The 13,064-nt window shown below is 45.6% G+C and overlaps 1 protein-coding gene across 1 annotated transcript in view; it reads left to right on the plus strand.

The window, feature by feature from the left end:
• The first annotated feature begins 1,276 nt into the window (after positions 1 to 1,276).
• nwd2 (NACHT and WD repeat domain containing 2) overlaps positions 1,277 to 13,064 on the plus strand; it is a 56,731-nt gene continuing 44,943 nt past the window's right edge. Inside the window, exons 1-2 of the mRNA XM_085349546.1 lie at positions 1,277 to 1,291; positions 2,245 to 2,416. Of these exons, the coding sequence (XP_085205672.1) occupies positions 1,277 to 1,291; positions 2,245 to 2,416 (187 nt within the window). The remainder of the gene's footprint in view (positions 1,292 to 2,244; positions 2,417 to 13,064) is intronic.

Consider the following 13,064-nt stretch of genomic DNA (forward strand, 5'->3'; position numbering starts at 1 on the left):
CATGGATATTATACATCCGCAGGCCTTTTTTCTTCTTGTGTGGGTCCATAATTCAAAAGCATTTGTGCAGCTCAGAGCAACAGACATACTGTTCATCATATAGGTTCAGAGAAATGCTTCAACACCGAGACTGAGAAGGGAGAGAAAAATATATGGTTCAGCGTCTCCCCCCCACCCCCCAATCCACCCACCTCACAAGAACAGCACAGTAATCAATTCCGTTTAGTACAAATCCAATGCACTTAAACTTCCAGCACGAATAACCAGAGGCTGCAGAGCAGAGGTACATTTATCGATAAAGCAATTAATTCAAACCACTCCTCCTCTTTCTCCTTCTCCTCTGGCTGCTGCCTGCCCCATGTTTGGGAAAAGGGGGCTTTCAGGTACCTGTTACTCCAAAAAAAAAAAAAAAAAAAGTAATATAGCATTTAATTAAAAGGTTCATTTAAGGCCATAAAGTTGGGCTAAGTTATAAGATATGGTGGAAAAAAAAGTCAAAATACAATGACGAGATGTTACAATAGAATTAATTTAAATAGGCACTTAAACTTTACTTGACGTCTACTGGGTTAAAAAAAAAAATAAAAGACTACCACTAAGGGCTTCTGGGTAAATGTAACGTCGCTGCTCGTTACTTTATTTGCGTCGTGACTGTTTTAAAGAGTTGTAACGTCATTTACGGCAGCACACTGCTGACTTCGCGGTCCACTGCAATCTTAATAGAGACTGAGGGAGCACCAGTCCGTCCACTGGAGTGGAGGGAGACAGTGGAAAAAGAGCATCCAGCAGAGCTTCTCTCGTCTGTCACCGCCGTCAAGTCAGACGTTAAAAGCTGGGGCACTACCGGAATTGAAGTTGTCACTTTCAACATAAAAGCGCAACTTCACTGAACGAAGGTTAGGTGAGTACTGAGCTGAAGGCTGTGCATATTTCTTTGCTTAACAAACATACGATATGGGAAATAATTATATCCCTAGGTTTAACGAAGTCTAAACTTCTTGGTAGACCCTTGAAAAGCGACATGATCAAAAGCTGTAGCTTTATTTTGAAAATATCCACCGGTAGCCGCGCTCTTATTTTGTCCGGCTACGCGCTCCCTGTGCCTCTCAGAGCTCGGTCGGCTCGCAGAGACAGCAGGATGCCAAAGGGAGCACTCCGGCACACGGCGTCCGTTTTACCGTCTCCCCACGTCGTCTCTCAGTCACGGCAACTCTGATGGGCGTTTTTATCTTGCCTTTACCGCCCTCGACGCTTGGATATTTTCGGAAGCCACGAAATGAAGCGAATGAATGTGAGCAACAAGAAGTATCCTGTTGTTGTGCCTGTCTCCAGCATCACTAGTAGTCAAGTACTCTCTGTGGATGCGGTGCCCCTAAGTGGTTGTAGTTGTCTGATTCTTAAGAGGATTTGATGTAGTGATCAGTAGTGGACTACCCAACTTTTTTTCCCCTCCCGCCTTTTTGTTGTCTATTTTTTTTCTTTTTGAGGTTTTCCGTCTTTGAAACAAAGATTTCAGGATAGACCAACTCCGGAAAACCGGCGACTTCACATCTGCTCCCGGCGGAATAACCATTGTTAGCGGTTATTCGCCTTTCACAAGCATCGTCTCTGGGGTGGGAACACGACTGATGCTTGCCTTGTTCGTCCATACGAGTTTTGTATCGTCTCGTTCTTGTTTGTCTGTTTGTCCCACAGTGGCATGAAAATTCATGAATGCGTCCAAGGACATGTATACAAATTACGCATGCACCATGACGGTAGTAGTCTGTGCGTAATATCCTATTATTATACCCCTACTACACGAATGCAATAACAAACATATTCAGTCTCATACCTGTGTTTGGAGAAGATTTGACAGATCCATCCTAACTTGATTGGTGTGTGTGAAGCATGGACGTTATGACTATGACAAGGTAGACTACTAGATCATGTTTTATAAATAGATTTTAGAGTATTTTAAGTAAGCTTAACCACCTTAAGACTAATTAGGGTTCATGCCATACCAGTGCCTGTAAAGGTGGTCAAACTTAGTAGCAAATTATAATAATAAAATAATAGCAAACAGCTATTAGACACAGCTCCATGCCTTTGCCATAATTAACGCTCCCTGCATGCGTGCGTGTGTGTGGATGGATCAGGTGAATCTGCGCGCAAACATGCATGTGTTTTCCATGTGCCTGCCTGTGGGTCCCTGGCCGTGCTAACATGCCCTCCTCCCTCCCTCCTTTCTGTGCGTGTGTACAGCCACGCTGGAAGTCGCCTCCTATGTGGCCGTCGGGAGTGGGGAGCAGGCAGCCCTGCCCGCGGGAGTCTGCGCTGCGCAGGGCGGCCATCAGCGGCAACATCAACGCCCTGCCGCCGCACCACGTCCCCACCGGCCGCAGCGTCCGGGTCTTCATCTGTGCCAACCCCGACGGTAAGAGTGTCAGCGTGACACCCCCCCCCCCTCTCTGCCTTCCTACCCACCACTCCTTCCTCCTCCTCCTCTACCTCTCCCTCTTTTGAAGCCCGTGCACCCTCACAGTGACACAATGCTCTCGAGTATTTCACCATATTCTTCATGTCTGGAGCCGTACTCTGGCTTAAAAAGAATTTCTGGGTGAAATCAGCCACGCTCATTTCAAGACAGCGTCTCAAAAGTGCAGCAAGAGGCTCGTGCAGCTCCGCCGCTTTGAAGCTCGGGGTCCTGTGATCCACTATTGATTCAGGTCTCCTTTGGAAAGACGGGTCAGGACTCTCAGATTGAGCCACAAGCTGCGACATTTAAAGACCGGCTTACTTTAGCGGCTGGCGACGTCTCAGATGAGGTTACATTAGACCATGTGACAACTTTGACTCAAGTGAAATTGTGTATGTCACTGATGCAATATAGAGCAGACTGCTTTCAACCTAGCAGAGTGCAAGACAGTCGGGTCGTGAGGGAGACACCCAGTTGCAGCTCTGTATTTGAATATGCCCTTTGGGTAAGGGGGTAAAAATAGGCTCTGCAAAACTGGAGTAAACAAGGCAAGGGAAGTAGAGTAGGCTACGAGAGAAAGGGATGGAGGGAGAGTGGAGGAGGAGGAGAGAAGCAGGGCACGCCAAGGATTTAAAAAGAGAGTTTGCCTTTGTCGATACGTCACTGTCATTTGCCTTCCCTCACTGAGCAAAATTGCTCTGGACCCCAGAAAAACCTGAATGAGCTGACCCTGGATTATTGCACTGTAATGGCCTCTCACCGCTGAAAAGTCTGGCATTGTTTAGCCACCTGTAGCTGAGTCAGATGTTTAAACCGTACCGCCTCAGCACGAATTTAACGCTCCAGTCTACACGTGGATTGAAAATAAGGACGAGGGGGACGTTCCGAGGAGTTCTTTTCACACCGATCGCACTAATGGAAAGACCCGCATCTCAGCCCGAGGCACGAAGACAGCTAATTATGAGCTGCTGTTTTGAGATGCCTGGTATCCAGCTTCTACTAATGAAGCCGTAGAGGTGCAGAGGCACAGCCGATTCTCCCTCAGCCTCACCTCGGTCAAATAAAACAGCAGTTCTGTGCGTTTCTTTTGGTTTCTTTGGTCAGAGGTCAGGCAATTAGCCACATTATCACTTACATAACACGCTCGCACTGTTCTCAGGTACTTTCCCATACTTTTAAACTTTCTTGTTTATGTCTGCAGGCGCTGCATGCAAGGAAAGCATAAAAGAAAGGCTGTTATTAGTGGATGTCACCCAGGTCAGCCCACAGCCTGACTGCAGAGCTTCTTTCTGCATGTTCACTAGAGGGGGCTATCCATGCATTTATTTACTGCACTTCACACAACTGTACGTGCATTCAGACAGCTGTTGTGCATTATTGCACATCGACATCACACTTTTACGTCATTTTTCCACAACTCATCATGTAGTGAAAAAGCAAGTCGGGATTGAGGCTGGAAACTCAGACAAAGGTCAAGTTTGCAGCCCTTTGTCTGAGCTGCATTCAGATATGGGAAGATGAGCTCTGCTTCCACATGCAGGAGTTGATGGTCAGGTGGACTCACTCAATCTTTCCCTTGGTAACAGTTGGCGAAATATATGCTGCATATAACCCAATAGATTTACTATTTGTAACGTCAGACACTAGAAAGGGGAACAGCGCTGTTGGAAGTGATCACCTCGCTGTCGTAAAAGTGTAACTGCTTGGTTTTATTGCGCCTGATGATCCGGGGATCTCTGCTTTGACTTATATATATATACACAGACACACACGCTTGCAACGTGTGTTACGGTGTAGGCTCTGCTGAATACAATGACCCTGATGCACCTTAATCAGAAAGCCACAGATGACCGCAGAGCACGGTCTCCGGTGCGTTCGCCCTCGCGGACCTCTGCTGTGTTTGTTTACATCGCCTAAAAAGGGGCACGACACTCAATTTGAGCAGTAATTTAAAAAAAGAGCACAAGATCACTGCAGAAAGTTTACTCGCCAGTGCGGCGATACAGACTCTATAGAGGCATTCGCGTCCTTGCCACAGTGTACAGCAAAGAAATCCCTCCTCCTGTGGATTTTAATGAATCTTGGCTCAGGTGGATCTGTGTGTGTGGGTACAGCCGATCAATTAAAACCCCCACTATCTGTTCTTGCCAGTAGTCAGACGGCGGCAACAAACCAAAGAGAAATCTTTGGCCCGTCTTACCGGCCCATCTTTGTGTGTCTCGATTCATATGAACGTATCAATACAACTCCATTACCTTGCTCTAGTCACCCCAGGGGCTCTGTTACTGGGTACGCACTATAGTGAGGTATTTGTATGCAAGCTATCACATCACCTAAGCTGTTTAAAGTTGATAAAAGGCACCGGGCCTTTAGGGATACGATGCATGAAATCACCTAAACCTCCAACGCACCGCCATCAAGGCTACAGCATGTCACCACAGAGACCACTAATTATATTACATTTCACCTTGCAATTATTCCCAGTGTTCCAGCTGGCTCTATTTAACTTTCTTTTCAGCTTGTTTTGTGGCTTCTGAGCGCAGATTTCCTTTAAAAAAATTCATCCCTAATTCTCTCCTAATTTTTTGGGATTGTGTCTGGTGAAAGAAAACAAAAGAGAGAGAGTGGGAGGGAGGGATCGGCAGGCAGGAGCTGCAGGGAGATGGCAGGCGGAGAGCGTGGCTTTTGTTCAGTGAACTGCTCCTCCTGGGCCCGGCAAGTGCCGGAGTTTCGGGACGAGCCCAACCCCATTATGCGGCGAGTTTATGACACGTGCCGCCGAGGCGGTTTTTACCCTCTTGTGGCGTCTGCTTTCCTCCTGAGGGTAGAAAGGAAGCTCACACCGACTAGTTTGGCAGCAGCTTTCAGTGACCTCTTCTCTGAATTTTCCAGAGTGCTGCGGAGCAGTTCGGCAACCTCCCTCCGGGAACGTTGTTCTGACAAATTCTGCAGCTGCCCTGTCATACCCGTCTAACTCCCTGGGTGTTGGAGCCATTTCATGGAACGCACTGTAAAATATTTTGTCAGGAGTGACAGCGATGAAAGGAAGCAACGTGCTCCCATAATTCCTGGAAAACAGATGCGACTTGTAATCGGTTTATATTAAATCAGAATCAGAATCAGAATCAGAATACTTTATTGATCCCTGGGGGAAATTATTTTTTGTTACAGTGCTCCATTTTAAACCAACATTAAGACAAGACAGACAATACGCTAACTAAGAATAGTACAATATATACATATATATACACATACATACATACATAAGTCACTCATAAATAAATATTTGGAAAAGAAACATGTGTAGCTGTAGCAGCAAACAGTGTGTTAAGTGGATGCGTTGTACAGGGAGATGGCCACAGGCAGGAATGATTTCCTGTGTCGTTCAGTGGTGCTTTTCGGTAATCTCAGTCTCTCACTGAACGAGCTCCTGTGACTGACCAACATGTCATGGAGTGGGTGGGAGGTGTTATCCAACATTGTCTTTATCTTGGACAGCATCCGCCTCTCCGACACCACCTTGAGGGAGTCCAGCTCCATCCCCACAACATTGCTGGCCTTACGGATCAGTTTATTAAGTCTGTTGGCATCTGCGACCCTCAGCCTGCTCCCCCAGCATGCAACAGCATAGAGGATCGCACTGGCCACCACAGACTCATAGAAAATCCTCAGCATTTTCTGGCAGATGTTGAAGGACCTCAGTCGCCTCAAAAAATAGAGACGACTCTGGCCCTTCCTGTAAAGTGCTGTGGTGTTTTTAGCCCAGTCCAGTTTATTGTCAATGTGTACTCCAAGGTATTTATAGTCCTCCACAATGTCAACACTGACCCCCTGGATTGAAACAGGGGTCAAGTGTTTCCTGGTCTTCCTGAAGTCCACGATCAGTTCCTTGGTCTTTGCCACGTTGAGCTGCAGATGATTCTGCTCACACCACGTGACAAAGGAGTCGACCACAGCCCGGTACTCTGTCTCATCATCCCTGCTGATGCATCCAACCACCGCAGAGTCATCAGAAAACTTCTGAAGATGGCAGGTCTCTGTGCAGTGGCTGAAGTCTGTGGTGTAGAGGGTGAAGAGGAAGGGGGAGAGGACAGTCCCCTGTGGTGCCCCTGTGTTGCTAATCACCTTGTCAGACACACACTGTGGGAGACGTACATATTGTGGTCTTCCTGTCAGGTAATCAACAATCCAGGACACCAGAGAAGCATCCACCTGCATCGCTGCTAACTTATCACCCAGGAGGGTCGGCCTGATGGTGTTGAAAGCACTGGAAAAGTCAAAAAACATGACCCTCACAGTGCTCGCCGGCTGGTCCAGATGGGTGTAGACACGATTGAGCAGGTAGATGATGGCGTCCTCTGTTCCGAGACGAGGCTGATAAGCGAACTGAAGGGGATCCAGATGTGGTCTTACTATGGGTCGCAGCTGGTCCAGGATGAGCCTTTCCAGGGTCTTCATGATGTGGGAGGTCAGTGCCACGGGCCTGTAATCCTGGGGGCCACTGGGACGAGGCGTCTTTGGTACAGGGACGAGGCATGATGTCTTCCACATCACCGGGACCCTCTGCAGACTCAGACTCAGCATAAACAGTTTATGAAAGACTCCACACAGCTGGGGGGCACAGGCCTTGAGGACAAGGGGACTCACTCCGTCTGGTCCAGCAGATAAGCCAATCGTTGTCTTTGTGTGTGAATGCGCACATAAACTGCACTTCAGAGACAGAGACGGGGCGCTTTTCAATCTCATATTGAAACTAGCACGCCCCAGTAAATGTTTTTTTGTGCGTCTTGAGAGATATTTTAAATTTGCTAATGGTTTCTGAGTCAGATTGACTTCCAGTTATTTAAACTTACTGATGGACTAAGTAGAGAAAGGCAACTTTCCAAACTGATCAAAGTAAAAGGAGGAAAGGAAAAAAGACACTTTAAAAGACGGGAACATCTTTTACAGTAATTTGTATTTGTGAATACAGTTGAAAACCGTAAATGTTGGTGCTTTGTTACACTTTTTTTTTTTTTTTTGATTGAAGTCTGACTCGACTCGCAAAATCAGGATGGATCACGTCCCACTACCTCATCAACCTCACAGTCAACCTTAAATACTGCTGCGACTTGAATGAGGTGGCTGATCAGACTTTGGACAGTTCCATGCTGCCGTGTGTAAAGACTCAGTTCTGTAACATTTGAATTCAAGGCATCAAATACATTGTGAAAAAAAATTCTACATTTTTCAATTTCGAATTTTATGATTTTGCAAAAAATTCCTCCTGAAAAAAACATGCAGGGGCCAAAAACAGAGTCGACATCAAGTGATGATGAGCAGGTCCTGATGTTTCTAAGCAAGCAAAGGAAAAAACTGAGATTCTGGGTTCATCCAGTAATCAGGAGAAGGCAGCAGCAGGGAGAATTTCATGGTTCGATCCAGGAGTTGAAGCTGTATCACGGCCGCTTTTGTACATATTTCGGGATGTCAGCGGAGCATGGCGCAGGTTTCCATGACCTCCCTTTGGTGTAAAGTGTAGGTAACACAGTACCTTTTGTCTATATAGTGTGCTTGGTTTCCAGGTTTATGTGGCTGACAGCAGTGTTAAAGTTCAGCAACATGACAGACGATCCTGAAATGATTAATCACCTGCAGCCAGCGTTCATCCTCAGGATAGCTGTCACAGTAGCATCCATGCATGCAAAGGGGGCTGGAGTCACATACATAAACTACAAAGCAGAAATGGAAACGTGGAGAAAAGCCTGCAGCTCCAACACTTATTTAGCATCTACTTTACCTTAAGTTCATTTACAGTAATAAATCGTTTATGGGTTATTTTAATTGGTGAGTCTAAATGTACAGCAGGTGTGAATATGAGCGTCTGTCTCTCTGTTAGTCCTGTAACAGATTGGCGACCTGTCCAGGGTGTAACCCCCTCCCACGGCCCAACCACCATGACTCTGAACTGGATCGTTTCCGTAGTTACGTTGTCCTATCATCCCGTGTTAGACTGCCAATAACTGACACACTGGGGCAGGTCCGGGGAGGGTTTAATTGGCACTGCGCACCCTCCATAAAGCAGACTCTCCACACAGCAGGAGCAAGAGGAGGCGCACACCTGGGAGTTTAATTTGTTCCATGATGATGAGCCTCATTCACAGACACGGTTGAACAATTTAGCGTGCCAAAATTAGTAATGATCAATGGCGGGATATCATATAGACATAATATTTGCCTTTTTGCTCCTTTATACTTGTTTTTTTCTGTAAGCCTATAGTTCTGCTGACCTGTTCGGTCACCAGGAGTGGAGCCTGCAGCTTAAGATGACTCAACACAGAGATGCTTGACCCCTCTCTCCTCAGACACAGCCGAGTCTTTCACCAACAAATACAAACACCTGGTAGAAAAACAGTTGATGAGAGGAGATAAACCAGTGTCTCTGCACGCACACGGTTACATTAAGTTCTAACTGAAAGTCAAATGAAGAGATGGAGACACTCTTTCTCTGATTTCTCTGGTTTTATTTGGAGTTTTATGCAGAGATACTGACACGAGGTAGATTGCTTTTAATATGACTCTTATAATTATTTTAATATAGCTTTAATGGAACTGATAGAAAAACATCACCTTGATTGGGAAGCTGCTGGCGATCCTGTGACCATCGTCAGTCCATGAGGTCATGGTCCAGCTGCACATACAAAGCTTACACTCTGCATAGAATAGCAAACCTAGCTGTTGGTCTTCCTCTATAGTTCCTTCAAGCACTCAGTAAATATACTGCAGTTGTCTTCACAAAGGTCATACTGCATGCAAGTCGCCTAAAACGGATACTTTCAGGATTCAAATGAATGCTAAGATTAGAAAATGTTGGTATAAAGTAGATGTAAACACTGTAAGCCAGAATAAATGAGTCTGAATAAACAGTACTTTAAAAATCCAAAGCAAATGTAATACGAGCCCAATAGGCGTCTGATTGCACATTATATAAAAGGAGCGTCGACATCCTCCACATCTGCTGATGTTACGAAACAAGAAAAAACATCCAGGAAGTCATCTCCACCTACTAACATGTGGAGCGCCACGATAACTCAGGAAACCTTACCCCGTCCGCCATGGATAAAATGCATAATAATGCAACCTGGCTCTATTTTTAGAGGGTCACAGAGGGTTTCCACTTGAAATTACTGTGACTAAAATGTTTGGAGCATTTGTTGTGCTTCATTTTTGTTGTCTAAAATTTTTTGGTAATTTTTCAGATGAGACTGAAACAGGTGCACTAACATTAGAAATTTGTGACTCATTGGTATAAAAGGTGTTTATTTGCGCTGTAATTCACATGCGAATGGAACTCTGGGCCGGCTGATCTGAGCCCAGTGTTGGTAATTTCGACAGCTTTTCAGTCTTTGGGGCTGAATTTCTGGGTATTTTTCAGCCCTGGGGCTTAAGGGGTTAACCAGAGAGCTGAGTGAGTCTCAGTGAGGAGGCAAGATATTAGTCTGAAACTTCCATGAATTACAAGGTAGCATGCCGTGTCCATGGTTACTGCCATCTTCTACAGGGAGGAGAGCCTGTGAGATGTTGAAATTCTCCGCTCGTTGCGGCTCGCTGCAACATAGCTGTAAAAGGTTGTGCATTTAAGGCACGAATGCGAACATGTCAAGCCCTAACTGCCCCACATGAGTGGCTTTTGAGTGAACAGCTGCAAGCACAGATGTTACAAAATGAACATTTTCATGTTTGGTAGACCGGTTGTGCGTGCGGTCACTGTTGTGGATGTTAAATCAAATGCAAATTAAGTTGCTGGCAGAGAGACCGTGGGGAGTCCTCTAGTCACGGTTACATGCAATACCGAGGTACCATCCATTACTGTACTTTGCTGTTTTCCCTGGATGCGCGTCATCAAGCGCGAGTGGAGGGGCCGCGGTAACCTCTGGCGGGTTTTCCTACATCCCGATTCGGTCTCCTTGTGCTCAGGAAATGCAGGAACATCTGGCCTTTATGGATGGCCGATTTACACAGCCACAATTTGCCTTCAGTATCTTCCAGGTCACTCGGTATTGATTTGCTCACTGACTATGCGTTTACTTTTCCACAGAAATGCTTTCATGTTTTAGCCCAGTGCATCACCATCCAGTCGAAGTCTAAGTGTAAACCCTAAACCGCAGTTTGTTGTGTCTCTCGTCTGTGTTCGTTTCATTACGTCCAAATAGACAATCCACAGTATCATCCTAGAAAACATCTGTTCTTCAGTTTTTATCTGACTCCAACTTTTGGTCATTATTCACAACATACAGTCGAACTAAACTGTCCAACTAAAAACGTCATAAATTGACTTTTCAGAAACTCATGATGTCATCAGAGAACAGATACTGATCAGCCCAATCAGTGACCTTAATGCGGTATGATGATATTCTACGCAGACTTTATTTTGTTAAAGAAGAATTAAAGTGAAGATATGTGCAGATGTGCATGATTGTTATGAATCCCCATCTTGTTCATGTATGCATATGACCGAGAGGGCGTTTTTGAATTGCTTTGTGAAAATGTAAACCCCATAAAATTCTAAGGTTTTACATATTAGAAGATAATAATAAAAACACGTGATCCTTAACAGATCCATCCATCTTCTTCCGCTTAACCCCTCAGGGTCACGGGGGTGCTGGGTACGCCCTGGTTAGGTCACCGTTCTGTTTCGTGCCATGTCATTATTTATTTACATTATAAGATTCGGTTACTTGTAAAACCCCCTAAATGGCCTGTATTTGTATAGCGCTTTACTTAGTCCCTATGGACCCCAAAGCGCTTTACACTACATCCAGTCATCCACCCATTCACTCACACATTCACACACTGGTGATGGCAAGCTACATTGTAGCCACAGCTGTCCTGGGGCGCACTGACAGAGGCGAGGCTGCCGGACACTGGCGCCAACGGGCCCTCTGACCGCCACCAGTAGGCAACGGGTGAAGTGTCTTACCCAAGGACACAACGACCGAGACTGTTGGAGCTGGGGCTCAAACCGGCAACCTTCCGATTACAAGACGAACTGCCAACTCTTGAGCCACGATCGCCCGTTGTTCCACAAGTCTTGTGCTTTAGCGGCAATAGTTTGAATTAAGAGTTCTGTATGACTTTAATCAGCCTCTTTCACCATTACAGGGGAATTCTAGCTCACTCTTCTTTACTGTGTTCTTCAGACCATTGAAGTTTGTGGTTAAGCATTTCAGTTGTCTTGAGGACTTTGATTGGAGCATAGCAGCAGCTTGCAACTGTGCTTTGGGTCATTGTCCTGCTGTATGACCCAGTTTTGGACAAACTTTACCTGCTGCAAAGATGGCAGAAGACTCTGGAGTACTTTGGTAATCAGACAAATTCATGGTCGACTCAAAGCCCATGGAGGTAAAACAAGCGCAAATCATGACCCCTCCACCACCGTGCTTCACAGTTGGTACGAGGTCTTTGTGCTGATATGCTGTACCTTGTTTTCACCAAACATAGCCCTGTGCATTAGGGTTAAACATTTCCACTGTGGTCTCATCTGTCTAAAGGACATTGTTCCACAAGTCTTGAGCTTTGTTGAGATGCAACTTTGCAAAGCTAAGCCATGCTGCCATGCTCTCTTTAGAGAGAAGAGGCTTTCACCTGGCAGCATCTCCAAACAAAGGATACTTAATATCACTACTTTTTAAAAACTACTCTAGTGTAGTTTAAAAATATATACAAATGGAGCTGGAAATGAGCGTATTAGGTCAGCCTGCAGAACCAAAGATGACAAAAAAGGACCGTAATTGTCTGGACTGTGTCTGTCAGACTTTCTTTCTCTGCTCCAGTACAGTGGAGGTGAATGGAAGCACTGATGCATTGTAGATCCTCCAGAGCAGCAGTGAGTCTGAGTTTCTCCTGAATATATTAAATTCCACTGACCTCTGTGGTATCCGGCAGAAATCTGAGCGACAGATTAAACCTGGCCCTTAAACCCTTAAATCACATCAGAAACGCACACACAGACACACACAGTGAGGATGACCGCTCTGTCCCGCCACTCTACTGTTTGCTGAGACACCCGTCTTGTGGACAACGCTCTCTCTCTTTTAATCAAAGATCCCCAAAGCAGTTGTGTATACCGAGTGCCTCTGGAGTGAAGCTTGATGAGAGCAGAGTGATTGCTTTGTCAGAGCAATCACTCTGCCAGAGTGACCAGCAGAAGCAATGTCAAGCATAACCAACTATAGAGGGAAATGTGGAGATTTTAATACCGAGCGTTGCAGCTTTCCAAAGTGTGGCTTTTGTATCATTTTTCAATCAAGCCAGTTGGGCGTTTGACGGTTGTTTGGACAAAACAAGCAATCTGACGCCATCATTTTGGACTTCTGATGGATATTCCTGTTATTTTCTTTTTTTTTTTTTAAATGCTTAAAATAAGTCAGGATGAAACAAATGATAAAAAAAGAGCAGGGAAAGCGTCGGGGACATTTGGCTGCTTTTCTCTGTTCAACTGACTGCCCATTCGTTACCCAAAAGGACAAGGGAGAGGGAGGAGGAGAGGGGAGAAAGGGAAGCTAGAAAGGAAAATAAAGCAAGTTGACAGGACATATGTGAAAGGAAAGATAGATTGGTCGGTGCT

Source organism: Diplotaxodon limnothrissa, linkage group LG3 (genome assembly GCF_057381915.1).
Source record: "Diplotaxodon limnothrissa isolate DT_005_m linkage group LG3, D_limnothrissa_male_GT1.1, whole genome shotgun sequence".
Taxonomy (NCBI): domain Eukaryota; kingdom Metazoa; phylum Chordata; class Actinopteri; order Cichliformes; family Cichlidae; genus Diplotaxodon; species Diplotaxodon limnothrissa.